This window comes from Nestor notabilis, unplaced genomic scaffold (assembly GCF_000696875.1).
Source record: "Nestor notabilis isolate BGI_N333 unplaced genomic scaffold, ASM69687v1 scaffold10198, whole genome shotgun sequence".
Taxonomy (NCBI): domain Eukaryota; kingdom Metazoa; phylum Chordata; class Aves; order Psittaciformes; family Psittacidae; genus Nestor; species Nestor notabilis.
The window spans coordinates 23,353-48,168 of NW_009941516.1; the positions used below are offsets into that span (position 1 = coordinate 23,353).

Below are 24,816 nucleotides of genomic sequence, written 5' to 3' on the forward strand. Positions count from 1 at the left end.
AGCAGGTTTCCTTGCGGGTGAATGCCCTATATTGTGTTTATTGGTGGTGCTGGCTGCTCTTCACCCCTAAACAACATTGGAAAAGAAAAGAGATTGTTCCCATATTCTGGCAGTGTCCCCTTCTCCAGGTACTGTGAACTACTGCCTGGCTCCTGCCCTTTTGAATGGGAGCTTTGCCAAAAATGGGACAGCCCTGACTGGTATCATGGGTCATTAGATAGCAATTTATTTAGTCAAGATGTCAAGATTTCAGTGATCACCAGGCCAAAGACAATATCATTATGATATGACACAGCAATGAAAAATGGGAGAGAAATAGCAGGTACTGCTATGTCTTTGTCCCCAAGGACTGAACTCCTACACAACTTCTCTGCTTCTCCTTGCAGTGCAGTCTTGGGTCTCTTCAGGCTGATTCTAGACTTTTGGGGGATAAAAGAGGACTAGGAAGGGGAAAGTGACAACATCATACCACCAGTTTTGCCTGCAAGATTCGTGTCTAAACTGCTTAGTTTTTAGTGGAGCTGGCTGCAGAATTTGCTATTTCAGATGGAAAAGCAGTGAGCAGTTGAAGCTCTGGTTCAGCTGGTGAATGCTTTCCTGCTTTCCTGGGTGTTCCCACATTGTTGGGTGCTGCCACAAGCTCTCACTTAAAGCTCTGACTTAAAGCTTTTCATGGCAGAAGTTAGGTGGGGGGGTAATGGCATCTCATATTCCTTCACGCAGACCAAGAGGGGATATAGTTCTTCAGAAACCAGGCGTTCACAAGGGACAGGACCTCCTGCTTCTCCTTCGTCTTCTGTGGAGTTTGGATGAGCTCCAGACAGCAAATGTGCTTTTGAGACAGCTCCCCCTTTCCTTGATGACTGGCATGTGTGGCTTGGAATGGTAAAGGGAAGAGCCTGCCTCTGGGACTAAGCTTTCCCAGGAGAGAGCAGGTCTGGTGGTAGTCTTCTCTGTGCTGGTGGAGAGGAACCGAGCGGGATGGGCATAATAACAAGTGGCAATGTCTTTCGATGGAGCTGTGTTATGCAGAGTCCTGCAGACCTCTGCTCCCCCTGCTTGTGAGTTTTCTGGTGAGGAAGCTGAGTTCTCAAGATCTCCTGGCAGTGTTTGGTGGGATGGGAAGGTAAGCATTGCTTAACACCTCCCTTCAAGATACTGTCATGTGGTCTCTGCCCTCTTTTGGGCTAACAGAGGCAGCTCCTGGAGAGATTGCACCCAGTTTTGGTGAAATGAGGTCTCCAAATGGATGAAGACTGAGTGCAAGATGCTGCAAAACATCCAGCTGACTTCAAAGACAACGTCTTTCCTGTTGTGCCCTTCCTCCAGCTCACACACTGCCCTAGGTGTAGCCATATAACAACAGCAATTCCTTAATTTATGAGGATAATAAGAAACCCTGAGACCTGTACGAAGCCCAGCCTCTGCTAGACAGTAACAAGCTGGGTATCTGCTCCTGTCTCCCCCACCTCACGACTACCAGAAGCAGGCTTACTCCAGACCTGGCACCAGCAGATGTCGCCGAGCTGCTCCTCCCTGGAAATCTCCATCTCATTTGTGGGAACTGAGCAAGGCTGGTGATTCCAGCCAACCAGCTCCAGCCTTTATGAGCTGTTTTGTTTTGCTTATCATAGGATGAACTTAATTATTCAAAGCTGGTAGGCATATTTACTTACAGGGGTAAATTAAACCATAAATTCAGACGAATGTATCTACGAATGTATCTACAAATGTATCTATTGATGCATTTTTCCTTCCTGCTTTATTGGCAGTTGGGCTCCAAAACACAAAGGTGGGCTGTTCAATAAACAGTACAACGCAAGTCATCCCAATTAATTGGTTTGTACCATTTATGCTGCTACTCCCTCCAATTAAACACAAGGGAGTGCAAGTGACAGGCACAAGTAAGACAGGCACGCAGAAAACCATATTCTAATGCAGAAGCTGTGATAAGAAAATGGAATCTATGTACCTGACAGGAATATTAATGCAAAACCTTGACCTATCGTTTTTCTTTCTTCAGTCTGAGAGAGCTAGCAACAATTGCAGCTCATTAAAACGGACCATGTCCTGCCAGTCATGCATAATGCCCATTTTCTGCAAGTCTTGTGATCTATTATCATAGAGATGCATGGTCCTGCATGGCTAGGAACAGGGATTGCAGCCAACCTTGAAGACCTATTCTCTCTTCTAAACCCACTGTCACGAGAGAAAGCAAGAGGAAAAACAACCAAGACGAACTCAAAAGTGAGTGTTCGGACTGGACCTCTGGAGTTCATCTGGACCAACCCCTTGTTCAAAGCAGGGCCAGCTTCAAAGTTAAATTCAGTTTGTTAGTTAGTTCAGGTAGCTCAGTGTAGAGTATTTCCAAGGACAGAGATTTTACAGCCTCTCTGGGCACCATGTTCCAATGCTGCCTTGTTAGGGCTCACTCTGGAAGCCACTCACCACATCACAACAGCATCTGGCTCTACTTTCTTAACTGTTTTCTTGATGCAAAGTGTGTTGTTGGCATGTTGGATGCAGTAAGTAACACTAGGGAAGTGATACCATCATGCAAAGACAATTCTTCTGCAAGGAAAAGAGATTTGAAAAGAGTCCTACACAAGACAGGGTGATAAGGAAGGCACTATGATATATTATTCTGTGTTTGGTGCTGCTTTTCTATAAGGCACTGCCAGAGCTGTTTTGGAAGATGGAGTGACCAAAGTGTTGTCCAGTTTGGGCTTGGTATTTGGCACAGACTTGAGACGTCAGCTATGGGAAAGCAGCAGATGCAATAGCATCTCTCTTTCTTCAGCAGTGAGGTTTGTATCCCTCTCCAGAGGCATCTCTCCCTCCCTTCACTCCCTAAGGAGAGAGCCAAAGGCAACAAGCTTCCTAGCCCTGACACCTCTGATATGTGTGAAAATGGATGGGTTGAATGCAGGCCTAAAAATATTTTACATTCTCACAGTAGTTTCACAGCCCTGGTATTATCAAATGATCTTCCAGTGTACTTGGAAACAGGAGAATAACTTGAGATGGAGTCTGGCTTTTTTGTGTCTGTATACTTGCAAACTGTCTCTGCCTACACATCTTACAGGGCCTGTGCCTGTTCGGATATACACATGGAAAACCAGTGGTTGTGATGACGCTGTGTCTGCTCCATTCCTCCCCTTCCTGAAGTTTAGAGGCTGCTCAAAGCAGGTCCTGTGTGGTTAAACTCAAACTTGACCTATGCACTGTGCTCCACTGACCAGGCTAGTTAGGAACTCGAGGCTAGGAAGCACAAGACAATTTTAAAATCTGAATAAAAGTAGGAGATTAAGGAAACCAGCTGGAAACCTCTATTTTGCTAATTTTGAAAGCAAAATGTGGGTCACAGATGTGCTTCCACAGACAGAAACTGGCTAAAGAAGAAAAAGACATCAGCAGTGCCCAGAGTCTTTGATGATCAGAGGTAGATATAGCTCCTAGGCATGGATGCAAGAAAGAAAGAGATGAAGTAGGAATAAAAACATAATCAAGAGATTAGGAATGTGGAACTCAACCCACCCATAAATTTGCCTTAGGGAATGATGAAAAATGCAGTAACGAAAAAAGATGAAACCAACTGCTCCGTCTTACTCTGTTCCCTTCTCTTGCTGTCCTTATGGTTTTACTATTCGGAGTCCAAGACACAGGAAGCCCATTACAGAACCTCCCCTCTTCCTCAGCCATGTTTTTTCTTTGCAAAAATGCTGTTTTCTACTGTTCCTTTGCAGTAGCTATGAAATCCTTGCTAGGGACAGGCTGACTTTAAAAGAAGCAAAGCTTTGCAGGGAAGCCTACATCAGTAGGCAGGTGTGCATGGGAGAGTAGAAAGCAATGCACTCCTGCCCATCTTTGATAGAAGGGCCAGTACTCACTTCTTGTTTAGGCTAATACAAAATATTACATCTATTGTCAGTGAAATTAGTGCTAGACTAGAATGAGCCATGCTGCTAGCTCTGGCAGGCTGTTGATTAGCCTGTGACTTGGTCTCCCAGGAGCTGTAACAGCCCTGTTGTTTGATCCATTAATAAAACCTCAAGGTAAAGCACTGGAAGAGCAATGTGGGACAACAGCAGTACTGACCCGGAGAAGCCCACGTGGCGGTTCCTTACAAATAGCCAGGTAGTGGAGTGGGTTCTGAAAAGCAGTCAGTGGATGGTTTCTGGGGTGAAGTGCCTGGACCACTCCTGAAGGTCGCACCTATGCTGGCCATGACAGGACTTGGTCACTTGGTGCCTCTGGGCTTTGTGACATGTACTGAGCAGCTGTGGAGTGCTATATCTGGCTCCTGCAGCAAGCTTCCCTCCTGCCAGCAAAACACCAGACCCTATGGCTTAACACCAAGAGAAGCCTGAAGTAAGAGTGATGCTAGTCCAGTTTTTCAGACTTTTGTGAAATTCAGATTCAGTTCTTGTCTGGAATTTAGTTTTCTCAGCCTCAACTGAAAACACATTTTGTAGTTGCTAGTGTTTTAAATCACATATCAGTGTCAATAAAGATAAGCCCTTTCCCAGGGGGGAGGTGGAAGACGGGGGGAAATATAGAAAAATGTACCAAATCTTTCACTCATGCAGGAAAAAAACAACTCCAAAGCATTGAAGGATTAAATGAGAAATACGCCTCTTTTCACTGGAGTCCACTGGGTGTGAATAAATGCCAACTGAGCTCTCACTTGCATCACCATCTGGTGAGATAGCACCAAGGCCTCGAGGTGCAGCAGGACACGTTACACTGCCCTGCCCTGGGACAGCATCTCTGCTCCTGGTCAAGGAACCACCAGAGGCTCCTAAATGGCAGCAGGTCCCTAAATGTGAAGGAATTTATTATCTTCAGCTTCATCATCTGCCCTAGCCCAGAGAGAAGAGGTGTCCAGCCACAGTGTACACGACTCAGAGCATAGTGAAGGAGAGGCAGTAGAGCCTTCCCCTGGCAAGAAGGATCCTGCATCCTCCTCCAGATGCAGGGATTTTATTAAAAGACACCAGAATTCCTTTTGCTGGGCTGCAACCACACACTGATATTTCTGTGAATACCATAGCACAGAGCCTCCTTGGTTGATGTCTAGAAACTGCTTGTGGTTTCAGAGCTCTTGCTGATGAATTGCCCAGCAGCTGGTCACACTGGGAGGGCTCTGCTTATTATTTTCAGCTGCTGTCTCACATGGAAGGAAAATCAAAACACTTTCCTGAAGGTAATTGGCTCTAAAACAATTGAAGAATTTTCCACAAGGTTGTAATGCAATTAGGACTGGCATTTTATACAATTTATATCTCTAAAGGTATGTTTATGCCATCAAACCCTTCTTCTGTGAGGTAAAAAAAAATTGCTGGCAAGAGAAGGCTGAGTTTGCTATTACAGGCAATGAAATATAGATGAAACATGAACGTCCACCTAGTAGTGATTAAAAGGCAGCATAACGTCAGGATCAGTACTGAGATGTAGTCACTTGTGGTGAGAAATGGTTGGGTGGGATGCTGTGACACCAACCACACATCTGCAGATTTCCCATTTGGTTTTTGGTCAGTGCCAAGAGATGTGTCATCACCCTCCTGCTGCTGCAGCACCGCAAGAGCAGAAAGAATCTTGCACTCCCCAGCTGCCCTGCCAGCTTCAATGGGAGAAGCTGGTGCAGACTGGGGATGATCAGGCTCATCACATGGAACAAAACCATCAGCCACGCTGGTGCTTGGGTTCATGTTTTGATAGATAGCCAGGAAAACCCTGCACAGTGACGCCAGACAATCAAAAGACACAATAACAACTCCCCAAGTGCATGAGTCAGCTGGTGAACTTGTTGACATGGGGTAATGTGAAAGACAAAAGCATGGATGTAGCACTCCCCTGTCACCATCTGAGGAAGCCTCTATTTCCCTGACTGCCAAAAGGTCCAAGGTATAACTGGGGAAAAGATCTCTCTGTGCTTGCTTGTTCCTTATGCTCATACTTAACCACTGTTAGTGACAACTGCCAAGACACAGTACAGGGCCTTGGGATGCTATGCCTGACTACTACAGCTGCTGCAGTTGAAATTATGGGATGAAAGGCTTTAGCCTCCTTGCCTGGGTGGAGGCAAACAGACTGAAATGATTCTGAGCTGAAACTGGGGAGGCACTTGACACTTCTTCAGAGTCAGAGCAGCCTTTTATGAGCAGACATCCTGTCCTTACGATGGGATGAACCAAAGCCATAGATTTAGACAATCACCATTAGAAAATACCTAATGGTAGAGATGCCACTGACTATATTATGAGAATAACATGATGACACTGTAAAAGCAAAGACATCTCTTACCTCTGGTGGTAATCCAGCTGCCTACCAGTACAGTGTATGACTTACTTACTTAGAAAAGCAAACCCAAGAGATCTACTGCTATACACAGCAGGTGATCACACTTTTCTGTTATCTATCAGACAAATGAAGAAGCCACCAGTCAAGTCCACAAGTTGGTCTGCCTCTGCTCACTAGACCCATATTTGTAGAAACTTACCTTGAGCCGTTTGGGAGTACTTTGAGAACCTGGTCTTGGGGTCACGGACCTGACCCCTGACTGGCCACAGAGGACATGAATGTCCTGCCTGATCTTTTCTGCCCCGCAGCAGACTGTGACACAACACACATCCAGTCTGTAAGCAGAACCGTATTCAGATCCACTGCTATGAGGTCGTTAACTGTAGTTACAACTTCTATGCCAAAGACTATGGACAGGGATACTCACTATTGGGCCGAGTCATTAAGCTGGTACTCTCGGGACCGGTTGAAGCATTCTTGGATCCCAGAGTCTGCCCAGAGTCTCATCATAGCTGACAGCAGCTCTGGAGAGAAGGGCTCTGTGTCCTCCATCCGACTTACAACATCACAGACCATCTTGGCATCAGCCTGCAGAGAAAGAAAAAGAGAGGTCACATAGATGCTTAAGGCAGAACTGGGGGCCAGAGATTTCAGAAACAGTTTATGAAACCACCAGGAGTAAAGAAGCTGCATTTTGCAGCCTTTAGGATCCACATTGTATGATCCAGCAGAAAAAGCAAAAGGAGGATGGAATAAGAAAGCCACAAGGAAAGAGGTTATTTGTGCAATCCACCTCACATCAACAAATACTTCTATTCAGCAGCCAAACCAGTTGGCACTGCGGATGTGTGGAGCTTCTTGGGAACAGAAAGGAAGTCATCTATATACAAGGATATTTTAAGTTGTTAGCAAAGGGACACATATTGTGCAGTGATGCCTGGTTTAACTTTGCTGAAGTAGGGGCCATTTTTATCAAAAAGGAATGCTCCAGAAACAATTTTTTCAGGTGCTGGTTTATTGCTTTTCCTGAATTCTTGTTCTTTGCTCTAAAGAGCAAATTCATGGTAATACTCTATGGTAATGCTCTAAAGGGCTAATTCATGGTAATACTGAACACCTTGGCTGGCTGTCTTGCTTTGTGACTCACAGGGAGAGGAATCTCCCATGGTTAAGGAGTATGGCAGTGAGGGCTGGGCCAGCTGGCCACTTGCAGATGGAATCTTTTTGGGTAGAAAAATGTGATCTGCTGGAACGGCAACTTTTCCTGATGCAACTCAGGTCTGGAAGATGTCTCAGATTTAGGATGGGAACGTCTAGGCAGCCTCAGAACATTGAGTTCAGCCCTACTGTAATAGTCCCCAGTGGCTGATGCTTTCCTTGTTTGCAAAGCAGGACACCCAAATTCCAGCCCCCCTCTGCTTGCTTTGCAGTAAGTGGATCTCACACTCCACACGCCCCAGGCTCCAGGAGCCCCAGGGATGTTGACCAATCTGCAGAGTTTTTCTTTCATGACTTTGGAAATTTTGGAGTAGTCTCGTTTTTCTACCAGCTGAAACAACCCTGATTGTTACTGCTGTAATTAATGGAAAAAGAGGAGATCTTATTTGTTCTGATTTGTTCAGCCTGGAGAAGAGAAGGCTCAGGGGAGCCCTTAGAGCAGCCTTACAATACCTAAAGGGGGCTTACTAGAAGTCTGCAGAGGGACTTTTTACAGGGGCCTGTAGGGACAGGACAAGGAGGAATGGTTTTAAACTGACAGGGGGGAGATTGAGATGAGACCTCAGGAAGAAGGTCTTCCCTGTGAGGGAGGTGAGGCCCTGGCACAGGTTGCCCAGAGAAGCTGTGGCTGCCCCAACCCTGGCAGTGTTCAAGGCCAGGTTGGACACAGGGGCTTGGAGCAACATGGTCTAGTGGAAGGTGTCCCTGCCCATGGCAGGGGGTTGGAACTGGATGAGCTTTAAGATACCTTGCAACCCAAACCATTCTATGATTCCTTGTGCTTGCAGCAAAACAGTGAAGCCAACCTCCATGTTTTACTACCTTTTCTCTTGTCTGAGATCAAACCCATTCTCAGACAAATACAGGTGTAAGTCTTCTCACAAAGGGGAGAGTGAGCAGTACCCATGCTTTGCTGCCACTATCCCATAGACAGTCAACCCCTTTTCATGACAGCAGAAGACACCCACAGCTGAGTATGCAGCTCCTAGGGAGCCTGTGCATTGCCTGCTAGGGACCAGCTCCTACATCCCTCCTGCCTACAACAGGCTCTGTCCTGTTCCTCTGCCCTACCAGGTGCTGCTGCTGCTCCTGGCTCAGAGTTAGCAGCTATGATGGGAACAACCCACTTGCTGAACGGGTTGCTCTCCCTGGGTACTGCCTGAGCACTGGGGACAAGGCATTATAGGTTTTGGGGCAAAGGAAGCAGATTATTTCCTAGGTCATAGGTGCAATTAGAAGTAGAGGAGTGCCAGTGTTGGAGACCACCACATTAATCTAATTGAATGGGTGGGAACAATAAGGTGGATGGCATAGCCTGCATGGACAGGAGCAAAACTCCTCTGCAGCCTTTCTTTACTGAATATTGGAATTGTTAAAAAGTTACAGGGCATCATATTGCTAGCACTGGAGACTGAAGCTGGTGGAGATTTCAGTGCTCAGAAAAAGAGCCTCAAGTCCCCTAAACATCTTTATGGGCTGAAAAAGTCTGTAATGTATGGACACACCATGCCATTAAACTTAACGGGGTGGAGTCTCTATGCTTTGAAGACTTTATGTTCATAAAGTCTTTCTTTCAGAATACTTAACTTTTGGTGCCCCGGATTCCTCCCAGCCCTCTGTACAGACTCTGCTCCTTCTGGAGAAATAGTGTTGATGACTCACACCTCAGAAGAACCTTGAGGAGTTCAGTTAATTTCAAAAGCTTGTTTTCTGCCCCGGAGTGCTTTGTGAGCTCAGTGAATATTCATAAATCATCAGTACAGTTTTCCTGCTCTGCTGGAGCTGATATTCTGCTCTTTTCACAGACTATACATAACACACGACCTGCTAATGGCCAGTCTGCTCGGGACTGTGCTCTGGCATGGCCCCGTTACTTGTGCATGGGTGGTGCACAAAAAGCATCCACGCCTGCATTTAGGTAGGGAGGAGGTCTTTCTTATGTTATCTTGACTGCTGGGGGGGATTACATGCATAAGTCATGGATCTGTCCACCTGTCTGTGATGGCAAAGCACATTTGAAGCTCTCCAGCTGTTATGGGCAGGGCGCAGACTTTTTCTGAGCTTTGCGGATTTAACTGCAGGTTGCTTTCTGCAAAGCATCAGAGGAAACGCCACGGCCATCTCATTTCTGTGCTGGGAAATAGCTGCCTCACCTTTTCCACTGCTGAGACTTGTGCCAGTCCCATGATTTAAAATCCAAAGCAAGAGGGTTTGAGCAGAAGACATGGATGAACAGCAGTGACAGGGCAGAACAGAAATGACCAGGGACAGGCACCTCTGGCTGTGGTTACCAGGTCTGCTTGGGCCAGAAGTGGGGCTGAGCTTGAAGGGTAGGGGGGTATTTTGGTATGTGCTCCTCTGCAGTCACTGGAGATCCCTTCTGGGGATGGGAGAGTTGCCCTCCTGCGCTGCAGGCAGCTGTCTGCAGGGCAGGCTGGAGCAAGGGAATGGCTCACAGGGAAGTTTATTGCTCCTGATCCAGACTTAAGTTTCATCTCGCAGAGTGAACCATTGAAGTCTCAGTTTTACCGACCCAGGAAAAGCAGGTGAGGTGAGTATTTTTGAAAGCACTCCTCCCCCCTGCCAAGGATGAAGCCCCTCTGTCAAGGACCATGGGGCCATCCAGGAGTTCAGGCATTTGTTAGATGATTTAACGAGCAATTAAGGATCCAAGAAGAGAAGATCCCCCTTTCTCTTCTCACTCTCCAGGCTGCATCTCAAGCTGGGAATGACATTAAAATCTCCAGCCCCCCCTGGGCTCAGCAGGTAGATTTTTAAATACTGCCTGATTGACTTTTCCCTTCCCACCTCCCCTGAGTCTGGTGCTCCTGCTTTTCCCAACGTGAGAGGAGCCGAGCCTCCTGCCATGCTCTGCCTCTGTACTCAAGCCAGCAATTAAATAAAGCAAAACAAACCAGACCAAGCAGCCCCCCAACCCTGCCTTGCAGCTCCCATCCGGCAGGGCTGTGATTAATGAATATCACGGTGGTATTTCAGCTACCTCAGGAGCTAAAAATAGGCAGTGTGCTGCCCCTGGGATTGCTGGAAGGAGCTATGAAATTGAGCAGGGCTGCTTCCTTCATTGCTGCCTCTGCCTTTCCCCAGCTGCTCTGTCTCCCATGCCTTGGTACCAGCTGGCTGGGAGGAGGACTAGGAGTTGTGGTGGACAAGGGGATATCTGGTCTCCTTCAGGCTGGTTCTTATCTGGTAGGAGCATCCCAGCCCATCCCCACAGCAATCCCATGCATCCCGCTGCCACTTCCGAATGGCTTGCATTTTCCATAGCAGGACAAACCCTAATGGCGAGCTGATTCAGAGAATCATAGACTGGTTTGGGTTGGAAGATATCTTAAAGCTCATCGATTTCCAACCCCCTGCCATGGGCAGGGACACCTTCCACTAGACCAGGTTGCTCTAAGCCCCTGTGTCCAACCTGGCCTTGAACACTGCCAGGGATGGGGCAGCCACAGCTTCTCTGGGCAGCCTGTGCCAGTGCCTCACCACCCTCACAGGGAAGAACTTCTGCCTCTGGTCTAACCTGAGCTTCCCCTCTTCAAGTTTAAACCCATTACCCTTTGTCCTACCACTACAGTCCCTGATGAAGAGTCCCTCTGCAGCATCCTTATAGGCCCATTCAGACACTGGAAGCTGCTCTGAGGTCTCCACGCAGCTTCTCTTCTCCAGGCTGAACAGCCCTAACTTTCTCAGCCTGTCTTCATACAGGAAGTGCTCCAGCCCCCTGATCCTTTGTTCTTGCTCCAACAGCTCCATGTCCTTCTCATGTTGAGGACACCAGAACTGCACACAGTGCTCCAAGTGGGGTCTCATGAGAGCAGAGTAGAGGGGCAGAATCACCTCCCTTGACTTGCTGGTCACACTGCTGGGGATGCAGCCCAGAACTGATTGCCTTTGGGTTGCTTGTTAGCAGGAGTGGGATATATAGCTCAGTGTCATTCCTGAATGCTGACTGTGTCCACCTACAGTGGGAGAGCTGGAGCTGGCAGGGCAGGGCTGGGCTTGGCTTGGGGAGAAGCTGAGCTTGGAAACCCTGGGATGGCAAATTATACATCCAGGCTTTAGCCATCAAGCTAAAGACCAAATAACCCTGTGTAAAAGAACAACCTCCACGCCAGACAGGGAATGGGGAGGGCTCTGTAGGGCCAAGGCAGAGTGGGAGGTTGTAAGACAATGAAATCCAAAGGCAGATGTGAACAGGTACCTTGTAAACTTAGTGGGAACTCAGCGTGGCTCCTTTCCAACCTGGGGCTCTGCGTCTGCCTTTGCACCAGACACATGGTATAAATCCAGTTCATAAGGGGATCTGTTTCCTCACTAACCTGGACATAACTGCAGTTATTTAATTGTCTCCCATATGTCACTGTCACCAAGCACACAGGCTGCGCTCAGCAAGCAAACTTGTGACTTCACTTGCAGCAGCCACACAGCCCAATTAATGTTACCTTGCTAGAAGGGAGAGGGGCTCTTCCCAGCAGCCTGACTTGTCTCTGCGAGCAAGTTCTTTGTCCTCATGCTAACACTGACCACCCCTAATTATTTGCCTCTCACCACTATCCATGATCTGTGCCCACAAAGATACCCACAGACCTGCTTCTGCCCTGGCTGCTGTAGAATTGCACCAGAGTGGGACTCAGGTACACACCTCCCTGACATCCCAGGGTAAATCCTGCTCTGATCCTTTGAAGTTGCTTAAGGAATGGTTTTCCAGAAGGGGAGAATTTAAGGGAAAGGCAAAGCCTCATTTGAAGCTATGTGCTACAAATCTGCTAAGCACTATAGAGCTGCACTGACTGACACCCACAGAAGCACTGATCTATGTCATATTGTACTGTCCTTTCCTTTTGGTGAGCTAAATCCCAGTAAACGTAATTTTTTTCTGTTATTTACTCTGATTGATCATACTTGTCACTCAGCCTATCTCAAAGGTTAACACTGGGACAATTTCCTCTGGTGACCGGTTGTACTTGAAAGCTGCACCTCAGAACATTTCAGAAAACCCATGCATGGGGGCAGAGATGAGCATTGCATTTTGCTGGTGGTGCAGGACAATAAGAGGCATGGTACTAGTTATCAGCAAGCAATCTCACGAAAAAAGTACTGGCCATTACCAGTCAGGAACCTGAGGGAAATCAAACAGATGTCTTTAAAGCATCCAGCATCCACAAAGGATGTCCCTCGAGGGGGACAGGACCAGATCCTGACCTCAGGGCACAGAAGTATGGCCTCTGCTACTTCAGTGAGAAATGAGTTCCCGTAACTTCAGGGCAGAACGTGGCTCATTAACCAAAAACTCCTCCTCCTTACAGAGCATCTCAGCAATGTGGGCTCCGCTTCTCAGCTGAAGTGTGGCTGCACCACAGCTAAAGTCAGTTATTTTCACAGCATTTGCAGCCTGAATGAATTCTAGAAACAAAGCAGTGCTTGGTGAACACACCTCTTCCAGAGACATCCAGGGCCCAGCTCCAAGTCCATAGGAGTTTTGTAGACACTGAATAAATAGCTGCACATACCACTCTCCTCCTCACTCTCACTCTTTCTCACACATCTGTGTTTCAGAGCTGACCTCTCAATCTGTGGATATCTGTCTGGCATGAAGCAGCTGCTGCGAATTGCAGGTGGGACAACCTTCTCCCTTCCTCCTCCATTTTTCCATCTACCTTCAGAACATTTAATCAAGGCCTCCCACCTCTGCTTGGCATTTGGTTTGCTGAGAGACCCTGGGAGTTGCTGAGTTAAAAACTATCCAGTGGCTAATTCAAATCTATCCCTTTAGAGAATACCTTGAGTTGGGCACCCAAACTACATTCCCTCTGCACTCTCGTTAGTCAGAAGTGGATCTGAAAAGCTCCCAGCACAGATCCCAGTGGTCTGGGAAAGATGGGTTTATGCTGACTCAAAGCTCAGCATAGTACTTTAGCAATCTGTATCTCACAGCAAAGCTAAGCCTAACTAATTCAGTTAGAGATGGCTGGCTTTCCCCAGCATCACGCTAGCGATCTTCTAGCCCGCTCACAGAAAGGTACTTGGGTACCACGCCAAAAGGCTGCTGGCTGGCTGGCTGGCTGTCAGCAGACAGGCTATTTTGAATTATAAACATAACCTGACAGCCATGGTGATGTGCAGAGGTTGTGCTGTCTGGCTAGCAATTAGTAAAGCCCTGGTTTTCATAGTCTTCTGGAGCCAAGATGGCACCAGCACCTCTGACTGCCTTGGCCAAACAACTTCTAGTTGTGTGTCTGGTACTTGGTCTAGGAACTCCATCCTGAAACCTTGTTACAGCTGTTTTTTATTGTCTGCTGATTCCCATTTGGGGAGACGTAGAGCAGGACTGATATTAAAGATTATTATGGCTTTAAAAGCAAGCCAATGGCTATGTGTTTGGTACTACTTTTATTCCCACCCATTCTGTATGTCACTGCAGTTGATCAAATAAAATTTACTGGCTTCTACATGGGTATACACTTTTTTTCCCTCCTGCAACACATGTACAATAATATTTCCTGTTTGCTTGGACTACTGACTATCTGGCATTCCAGGGACTCAATAATACACAGACCAGATTAAGCTTGTGGGCTGCCAGATGGCTACCACCATTGTAAGAGTTCCTACAGCCTATGTCCTGTAGGAAATAGCACTGCATTCAGCAGAGAGGTGGAAAACCCCACTATCTATCAGCATAGAATCTGCAAGAGGGATGCCATTGAAGGACAAATCATTTCCTAAATTTGCTTTGTTCTAGGAAATTGTAGGGTCCTCCCCTGTTCCTGAGGAGCTTAGACACAAACACAGTGCATAGCTGACCTGATTTTTCCAAGCAAGAATGGGAAAGCCAGAAAATACGTTGAATGGTCTCAAAATTGGTCCTGACCCCCTAACTGCTATGGGAGGTGAGAAAACGGCACTGTCTGTCCCAGTCAGTTCTAATTTAAGAAGATGGCATCCCTGAGAGACCAAGAGCAAACTCCACCACCTTCCCTCTGAGGGTAGGATGCTTCAATGGGTCCTCTGTCCTACAAGCATCAAGTAAGGGGTGATTGTAACTGGGTATGGGATCTGCAAGCCCAAATATCATCCCTTGCTGGTGACTTTCAGGCCATGCAGGCACAGAGAGTGCTGCCCACCAGGGAGGGGACAAGGGAGAGAGTCACAGATGGGGGACATTAGCCACATGGTTGCATGCTCTGCAGGGAAGTGCTCTGCTGCAGTGCTGAGGAGGAGCTGGGAGCATGAAAAGATGAGAGAACAAAATCCTTGCAGCTTCCTGCCCTTCTCTTCTCTGTATGATCCTCTCCACTGTGTAGAAGTCCATAAAATGTAGTGGCGCTGGAGTGTTTGTGTGGCAGTAAACGGCAGGGAATTGCCTGATATCGCGCAGTGGGAATGCAGGTGGAGAAGCTGCATCAGCTCTGGGCCTCTAAAAGAAATGGCTTTTATTCATCACAAAGCGATGGCTGAGGATGAGCTGAGTAGGAATGATGGGGATTCTCTGTGAACCTGGCTCTGGGTTTGGGAATTCCTGACAGCTCTAGCCTGCACATCTTCTACTCGTCAAACGTCCCTAAGATATTCCACATCAACGTCCCTCTGAGCCAGTGTGAAAGGGTGGCAGGCAGATGGGACATGGTTTTGTGTCAAGCTTTCCCATCACAAAGGAGAAAACAGGCTTTGTCTTTGGAACAGAAAGGGAAACCAGCCCCTGTGGTGGGAGTATTCCCAGGACAAAGTCGGATTATTTTACATCTCTGGCTAAATGCCGCTAGCGTATGATAATTCCACACTGGGAAGCTGTGCAGTGCTGGAACCCAGTAATTAGTTTAATACTCAGAGCTTGATGCTGAACGGTGGGTGGTAATGTCCACTCTAGAACTAATCTAGCAGATTTATCAGTGATCCCTAACGACGAAGGACTAAGTCTGTGGGTTACAGTCATTTGTCCCTGAGGGAAGTGACAGGGTTTCAATCAGAAAGACCCTTGTTTCATTTTATGCTTCTATTTTATTGGTGATCTGTGTTGAAGATAAATTCTTAAAGGACAAGGTAAAGTAAGAAAATCTTCCCAGCCCACCCCAATCCTGCTACATTTCAGTTCTCTGTTGCATGTTCCTTTCTTTGTAACCCATGATTGAGATATCTGGGTAAGGATTTCTTACTGCTCTCCACTGAAACAGCTACAGCAGTTGGTGGGTTTGGTGTTTATACCCAAGCCTTCTGCCTGACTGGGTGTCTCCAAATTACTTCTTGCATCGCTGGTGTGAGAGCAGGTATCACCACAGCCAAATAATCCTGGATTTTCCCCTTGGTGGCAGAACAGAAAAATCAGGTGGTGTGAAAAATCAGCTTAGATCCAACCTGTCCCCTGCATTCTTCTGCAGACCCCAAATCTTCCACAAAATTTCATTTCACATCCAGCCCTGACAAAGTATTTTTGTTTCTTTCAAGTTATTTGGGGGCTCAGAATTATTATTTTACATGTAGGTAAATTTCCAAACAAAAATTTGGTTTCCAAATTAAAATTTGGAAAAAATGAACAAAAGCAAACCACTTTGGCCTTTCAGGAATGTAAAATCATTTAGAAAAATTCTCCAAATTTTCCCATCATTTCCTCCTGGCCAAAATTACCTGTACATTTGAATGTATTTTACAAATGGTTTTGGTTTCTTTCAGACTTTGTTTTTTTAGCAAATTCATCAAATATTTCTGCCTAGGTCTAGTAATAAGTACAAGAACTTTACTATCAGGAGCCCTTCAGCCTGGAGAAGAGAAGGCTGTGGGGAGACCTTAGAGCAACTTTCAGTGCCTAAAGGAGTCAACAACAGATCTGGAGAAGGGCTTTTAACACAGGCCTGTAGAGACAGGACAAGGAGAAATGGCTTTAACCTGACAGAGGAGAGATTTAGGTTAAATATAAGGCAGAAGTTCTTCCCTGTGAGGGTGGTGAGACCCTGGCACAGGTTGCCCAGAGAAGCTGTGGTTGCCCCATCCCTGGCAGTGTTGAAGGCCATCTTAGAGAGGGATTGGAGCAACCTGGTCTGGAGGAAGGTATTGGAAGGGGCTGGAACTGTATGAGCTTTGAGGTCCCTTCCAACCCAAACCAGTCTGTGATTTTATGATCAACTGCTTATTTTCTGTTTTAATTTGGATTCTCGCCACCTCAAGTGTTCTGGTTTTCAGTCTTGTACTCTTTCACACTATGTTTTACAAGATTGACCACTGCTGAGTCCAAAGAGGTTTTCTTTAGGTTTGATTTGGACTTTGCAGGAGCAAAACAACGTACATAATTCTGATGCTTGCATAGCTAGGATACAGGTCCTTAGGGCAAGAGGCCATGCTGGCACTGTGGTTTAAGAGCTGTCTAGCAATTGGCTATATATTAACTAATGGGGCATCACACCAGGCAGCGAGGGCACTTTGGGAACTGAGTTTCTTCTGCAAACTTAAGCAAGTTTCCTTTATTTGTTTAAAGTAGAAATGCTCTGGGAAGAGGGGCCTCAGAAAAGATGCATGGACTTTGTTTTATCCAGCTTTCTCTATTGTACATCACTATTTTCTGGGGAACCTCTATGAAAAGAGACGACAGAAGTGTGTAAATGGAAGTGTGCAAAACTGTGGTCATTTCAGGATTGTCATGGGCAGCAGTTCCCAATGCAGACACCCAAGAAAGCTGCCTGAGTAACCCATATGCTTACTGCCTTTGCCTGCACTGTTGATAACTTCTTGGGTTTTGGTGTCTGGCTGCACACAACCTGCTCTCAAGAGGCATCAATACTAACACCATGAAGGGGATGGGCTGAAATGAGACATGATTCATTGAGTGGCTGGTTAGCAAAATCTTGCCCATCACTTCTTACTACTACAACCTTGGTTTAGCTTCCCTCCCTCTTAATTTCCAGCTGCCTGTGAGTCCTCCTCTGCAGTGAGGACCAGTATTATGACGATGTGGGGGTGGAAGAGCATTTGGCTGCTGTCCTGCCGCAAGTAGAAGATGCATCTGATGGGGCTGAGGTTGAGAAGTGTCTGGTCGAGGTGTCTGTGGCTGCCTACAAGGAGCCCCTGAGTTCAGAGTAGATGAAAGGCAAGTTTATAGCTAGATCTCTCCTGTGCTGCTGTATCTCCAGCAAAACTGAGATGTGGGTGCTTGTAACAGGCTCGGAGGAGCTCTTCCTTTGATCAGTGGGGATTACAGAGACTAACCTCCATCAAGTTCTTCCTTACTGGAGCTGAGGCACTTCACACACTAACAGATTTGCTTATGCATTAATTCAGGTTCCTGCAAGGAAAAGTAGCCCTATATTTTCCTTACAAGAGTGTCAAGAGAGTTCCCCAACCCTTTGGTAGGGAGAGGGTGGGAGAAGGAAGAAGACGTAAAGTGAGAGAAGAGGAAGGGAAAGGACCGGAATCTTGTGGGTTCGATGTGGGCACTGCCATTCCAGAGGAAGCTGTTACTGCGGCTATTAACAGAAACTTTCTTTTATTAACTGCTCTTTTCAGAGAGAATGGATAAATGGGACCTCAGGTGCAGCCTTAGATGACACAATAGTGTCTGGCAGAAAAATATCTTTATAATGGCTTAACAAGGATAGGCAGAAATAGGCTCGGTGCCTGGAAGAAATCCTTGATGCTGTTGTGTGTAGGTACTATTTATTTTTTTGGCACAAATATAGCATCAGAGAACGTCAAAACCAAAAGGCCCATAACCTGCTGTGGATGGATTAGTCCTGTATCTCTGTAACCATGGCATCACATAGCATTGACAAGGAAAAACAGAAACAATGTGAAAAAAGCATCCAGCATTTATGACACTTTTGAGGACGAGGCAGACTTCCTAGCTCCCGTGAGAATGCACCAGAAGGGAGAAGAAAATCTGTGAGCATCTTGCTAGCCTGGGCATCTGTGAGGCTCAGCTATGACGGAAAATGCCATGAAACATCGAAATTGCTCACTTGGTGTAATCCTACATGATACATATGAGCAATATAGAATGGGTCCCCTCTGAAAACATTTTGCTGCTATTGCAGCGCTTCTGGAGCCCCATAGACTGATGGGGATGGCATCCGCGCCTGTCTGTAGTTAAGAACTTAAAGAGCTGAAACATCTTAAGCACCACGGCCAGACCTCTCCATGGCTGCGACCTGGTGGTGTTCACCTCTGTGGGTGATGCTGACAGTCCTCACCCGCTGTCTCCCAGGCCCATCCTACTGCAGTGCTCTCCTTCCTTCCCCTCCCTGCTCCCCCTCTCTTTGTGCCTCCCTGGCTTTGCAAGTCATACAGCCGCTGCAGCTGGAAGCCCTGCCTCATGGCTGTGCAGAGCAGAGGACCATGTTGACATGAGACATAATACTTATACTTAATACCATTCTGATTATTTTTTGGAAAACAATATATATTCTCTTCTTTCTGGAATGCTTTTGCTGGCTTGTAAATAATTCAAGTACCAGCAGGGGATTAGGGAGCTTCTTTTAATCAGCTTTTGTTTTGTTTCTTTTTTTACATCTTTGCAGAAGAAGGAGTAAAACCCTACTCCAAAATGTTCTCCACAGAGGGATTGGGATTTGGCAGTGTCATTTTGGCAGTGATGCCTCTGGATAAGGGGAAATGGGAACAGTGCAGCCTCTTAGTGTCCCCTAAAGCCCCCTTGTAGAAGGGGTCAGACATCTCCTGCAGACAGATTTGGGGTAGGAGCCGCTGTGCTCCAGCAGCCTGGCCGTGAGCAAAGCTCAAGCTGGGCTCTGTTTCTGCTGCCTTGACTCGCCCTGCAGCACAGAGAACCGTCCAGGTCACGAAAACTTGGAGCAGAAACTTTCACAGTTGTCTAACAGGTCTGGAAATCTTGTTTCCTTTAAATAAGCAGACCAGGCCTATAGCCACCACGTACATCTCAACAGCAGCGTGGTGGTCCTTCTGTGACACTGTTGGTTGGTTGGAAAGTCAGAAACCCCAACAACCCCACACTCCTGCCATTCTTAGTTTCTCTTTTCTTTCCCTTTTCTCTTCCTTTTGCTATCTCCCCCTGTGCTCCTGCAGCTCTGCCTGCAGCCAGCCCCAGCCCTGCATACGCAGCACTCTCTGGAGGTGCCGTTTCTCTCACAGGCATTCAGCCCATGGTGTACTGCAAAACCCACATCACCAGTGGAGTGAACAATGCCAGTAAGACTCTCACCTTGCCTCCACCTCCCAAGGCTACTTTCTGCCTTGGCCATGAGCTTGCTGCATCTTTGTGTGGTTAATAAAAATAACGTAAAAGTACTCGGGGAGCAGACAGAGCAATCCCAGAGACTCCAAACATCTAAGGGGCTTTGTTTCCAAGGCAACATCTTGTCTCCTAGCTGCAAAAGGCCAGGGGAATGAAGGCAGCCTATGGAAAATGAATAGCTCAGTGACAACAACAACAAAAAAATCTGCTGGGGAGCATATCAGGGAGGGAGGAGTGTTCGCAGGGGGGCCAGGAAAGAGCAAAGCTGAGCAAGCCAGGACTAGCTGCACAGAGCATGCAAAGGGACAGGGTGCAATTTATCTCATGAGAAGCACAGTCCTGCTCCCATTGAAATGCATAGCACCACCTCCACTGACTTAATGGGAGCAGGGGAGCTTGCACAAATTGGCTATTCTTTTCTTTCCCCCCCTTTTTTACGTATTTGAAGATTCCAGCTAGTTAAAAATAATCCATTGTCCGAGGCAGAAACTTCCTGGGTCCCAGGAGCTGTTCAGCCAGCGCTGCTTTTAACCACCCAGGTTCCCACTGCTGGAGCTGCCTCCTCCTCTCCACAGCCCAGGGCAGTGAGAGAGGAGGTGCCAGAGCACTGGAGCATCCCTCTGGCTCTTCTCATTAGGAAAGAAACATGTTTTCACCCATTTTTAAGGTTTCCAGAGCTATGCAGTACATGGGCATGTGTGCAATCCCAGCTGCAGAATCACTATGGCTGCAAGAGCAGATTTGCTCTTATGGCCTTTTGAGCTGGTCCTTTCCCAGATTAGTAGATTAGGCTTCAGGCACGGGGAGAGCACAGACCCCTCTTCTACCCTCCATGTCCCACTGTTGGTACCCATGGCCCTGTCTGACAGCACCAGCCTTGAAAAGGGCAGGTCTGTGGCTGCGCCATGGTGCTATTTAACATGCATGCTGCCCTTTCGTAAGTGACTGCTGCAGTAAAATGCCCCTAGGATAATTGATGGGATTGATATCTGCCTGGGAGGGGAGAAGGTCCCCAGTACCAGCTGAGATGCTTGCCTGCAGATGCTCTGCTCTTGCCTTTTGTCTCCCTCTTATCTCATGGGAATGCCTAAAAGCTTAGGATCATGATGCCAAGTGAGCTGCCAGAACTTTTCCTCCATGTCCCAGGAGGTGGCATGGATGCCCTGGGAACATGACAGATATTGCATCAGGAGTTCCAGTGAAGTTGGCTCCCAGCACCTCAACAACACAACTGACTTGAAGCCCCACCACACCAGGAGTGGGCTCTCAACATGGGAGGGAAGGAGGAGGAAGCCCAGGAATTTCCCTGGAGTGGTCAGGAGGAAGAGAGGGCATTGGTGTGTGCTGGTGCTGGTCTCTGCCCTTGGCTGGAGCCAGCCTTGGGCTCACGTTCTTCATCTCCTTTTCCTTAGAGACTCTCTGGGATGAAGAATAACTTGGCCACTGATGTCCCTGATGTTAAAACATTTTATTTGACTGATGTCTTTCCTTTGTACTTTATCTCGGTCAATACCATGTGAGCAAGAGCTCTGCAAAGGGAGAGCCACTGGGAAATGCTCCTTGAACACTTTTTCTTTGCACCCTCTGCTGTGGGCAGAGCAAATCCATCCGTATGGATGAACGACTGCTATTTACTATTTATACTGGTATGCCAAGCAGAGCTCTATCTGAGCAAATTTTGAGATGATGAGGTTGCTTCTCACTCCTCGCCTCCCCCCTTTGAAATGGTTTTAATTTAGCTTAACCCCAAGGAATTCCTGAGGAATTCCCTGGTGCAGCAAGGCTGGATTTGGTCGCCATCACCCTGCCCAAAGATGGAGGGCTGCCTGCGGGGAAGTACAGCAGCCTTCTCTGCTGTCACCACATCTTCCTGCCTGCAGCCCAGTTCCAACTGGGCATGTGACAGGCAGTGCCAGTTTGCCACCCTGCCTGGCCTTGTGGAAGGATGATGCCAGGGTGAACAGGCAGTCTGCCCATCGGCACTGGCTGCAGAGCCCAGGGCAGGGAGGCATGGCTGTTGGAACAGCTGGGAACAACCAGGTTGACATGTCACTCTGCTCCCACTCTTCCAAGAGGACACTTAGTGGGGCAAGCCTGGACAACTGGGGCTTGGGGATGGACCAGCATGGACAAGTCTTGGTTTTAAGGATCAGAGGAGCACAGGACTTGGGACATTTGCGTCAAAACCACTACAGCCGTTTTATCCTCTTGACCCAGTTCTTCCTTCTTACAAGTACCCACCAAGCATATTTTACGCTTGATTAATTTTCAGCCCTAAATCCCTTTGCAGTGTTCCTGGATCACCTTCCACTCCCGTACCTTTCACCCTTACGTGGCTGAGCTTCACTTCTACATCAAATGATTCCTGCAGACCACATCAAGTTTTCACTTGCTGATATGCTTGGACTGCTTTCAAAGCACTCAGCCTCACTTCAACATGACATATACTGCATGGTTTGTGCCACCCTTTGTACAACTGGCTCTCAAAATAATTCATAGTATTAATACAGGGGTTGGGATTTTCCATATCACTGGTATTGGCCTAACCTGATTAACGCTGGGCTCAGCGGTACACTTATCAACTGGGAACAATGAATGATGCTGAAAATCCCCTTGCTTGGACATGACAATAGAGGAAACAGATTTTGCAGGATACATTATTATAAGCTTGTTAAAAATTCTCACTTAGATGTCTTTAAAAATGTATCTGCTCAGGTCATTAAATGGCATCTGTGTGAACAGTCTTGTTACTATGTCTGAATGAATAAATAGTATTAATTTGTAATATTAAGTAACATTAAGTATTTATAGAATGAGTTAGAGCTCTAAAACACAGCCAGCTGGGTGACCAGCTACCTCTTCAGAGTACTTTCTGGCTGATTTCTCATATTGTTTTAGCTTTTCAAGAGGCATGAACAGGAGACAATACAGCTGTTACATGGTCCTTGGTCCTAACACGATGAGGTGCTTGAGCACCTGTTGGGGAACTCCAACCACTTTCCCAAAAACCTGCCTGCCCCTCAATTTTCTGTGCCATCCTCCTGCTTCAGATGGCTTAGCTCAATCTGCTCACTCTTGACAGACACACACAAAAAGGCTGGCTTCCAGACCCTCAGCCCAGGGATAGACAATATGCACCCACATCTCCTCCACAGATAAAAACCGTCAAGCTTTCAACCTCCCTTTAAGCTGATATCTTCAAAGTAATAGGTCAAGCTGGAAATGCATTTCCAACCTGTGTTTGCCTACCAGAAGAAAGCTCTGCATCTCTCTTTGCCACTCCTTGCAAGCCACAGCGTTCCATAATGAGGCCATTGATGGAGCAGTGGTATGTTCTTTTGTCCCTGCCAAAACCCTGCTCCATCTTATTCAGCTCAACAAGATGTGAAGCCCCGGTGCTGCCAAGAGGCCTTTCAGCTGCCAAAGGAAAAGGAGCTAATCAAACGAGTGAAAGAGATGGGGTGCCAGGCTCTGTTTCCAGCTCAAAGCCTGCAGATACAATACTAGGACCGGTCAGCTCTGAGCGGCTCCTGTGCCCATCCCAGGGTGAGAGCCATGGGCTCCACTGTTCCTGGTCCACATTACTGCTGCCTCAGTTAGCCCACATCACAAAGCTGCCGCACTGATCTCTCAAGGCACACTATGGCCTGTGCTTGTTAGGTCTTGATTTGTTGTTCAATTCCTTTCTGCAATGCCAGCTTCCTATCTCTCTCCCCCTTATTTCCCACCAAGGAGAAAAGCCTAATGCTGTGCCTTTCACCTCCCTCGGCCTGTCAGCGGGCAGAATGTTTGAAGTCATCCTTTTTGCCTCCATTTCAAACACTGCTTGGTCAGAAACGACTGTTGGTTTTCAGTACAATATTTCAAGCCTCATATGGGTCATTCTTCTGTAATGCTGCTCAGTCAGCGATGCAGCGGGTGTAAACCAGCATCACTGTGTTGCTGCTCTGTGCCTATTTATACCAGATGAGGATGGGGTTTGTTTTCCTGCCTCCAGATCTGCTTCTCCAGGACATTCTTCCATCTCTCCATTTTTTGCACTGACATTAAGTATTTAGAGCATAAAATGACTAATTTGCCTCTTTGCAGCCGCTACATTTTGAGGCCATTTGGGAATTGCTGAAGTTATTTGCCACCTACAGCCCAGTGAGTTTGATAAAGAGATGGGAAGTTTCTGTGGTGCTTCTAACACGGTGCAAACTGCTTATTTACCCTGGAGTCACTGCTGTGCCAAGGGCTGGGAGGCAGCTGCCATTGTGGTTAAGTGCAAGGGCTATCGAACAGCGCAGTTAGCACATGCAACTGGTTTGGATGGGAGGTGAAAATGTTGCTTCTCCAGATGAATAATACCAAGTTACCTGTTTCAACTGGAGCTGCTCCAGCACTTTTGGCATTTCTAGAGCTCAGGGACACTGCAAAAAATATTTAAGGAGGCAAAAAGTAATCTGCACACATTGGAGGTCAGCCACGGTGCTGCTGTAAATGCCTCTCTGCTCTTACAAAGAAGTGCCACGGGCTCTTCAAAGGTCATGGATGCTTGGCTGCTCAGGATTGCATCTCCCCAGCCAGCACAGGGCCCCTCACACTGAAGGCAAAAGTAAGCCAGCCCTGAGCTGGGGAAAGATGCTGTGTGCTTGACGGCCCTGCACCCCTTCTACAATGCGTTCCTTCCTTCCTGGAAGATCCCTGAAGAATCTGTCCTTGCATGCGCTGATCCTGGCTTGGCCTGTGTTTTGGCTCTTTCTTCAGCTCCACACAAGGCTATTCTGCTCTCTGACTGGACTAGGAATCATTTGGCTGCATCTGTAGCTAATGCTTTTCTGAAGCCCCAAGAGATGAGTCTGTCTCCTTCCTCTAGAGTCTCAGCTGAAGAGGTCATGGTTTACAGTGGGCAATGTTGTGTCAACTCGATTTCTGTTTATTGTGATGGGTCTGGCGAGTCTTGCCTTCAAAATCCATCTGCAAGCTTTGCACATTGCTGGGTAAGTGATAACAAACTCTTAAGGCACCATGCTCTGCAGCAAGCACACTTCTGGCTGAGATGTCAGATGATGGTCTCCTTCTTTGCCCAATCTTTGTGTGCGAGA

General features: G+C 47.2%; 1 protein-coding gene across 1 annotated transcript in view; it reads right to left on the reverse strand.

Moving 5' to 3' along the window:
- The window catches only part of LOC104410682 (guanine nucleotide-binding protein G(o) subunit alpha), a gene marked incomplete at both ends in the record, with an annotated part of 70,875 nt that overhangs the window by 17,345 nt on the left and 28,714 nt on the right, over positions 1-24,816 (reverse strand). Inside the window, one exon of the mRNA XM_010020927.1 lies at positions 6,731-6,891. Within this exon, the coding sequence (XP_010019229.1) occupies positions 6,731-6,891 (161 nt within the window). The remainder of the gene's footprint in view (positions 1-6,730; positions 6,892-24,816) is intronic.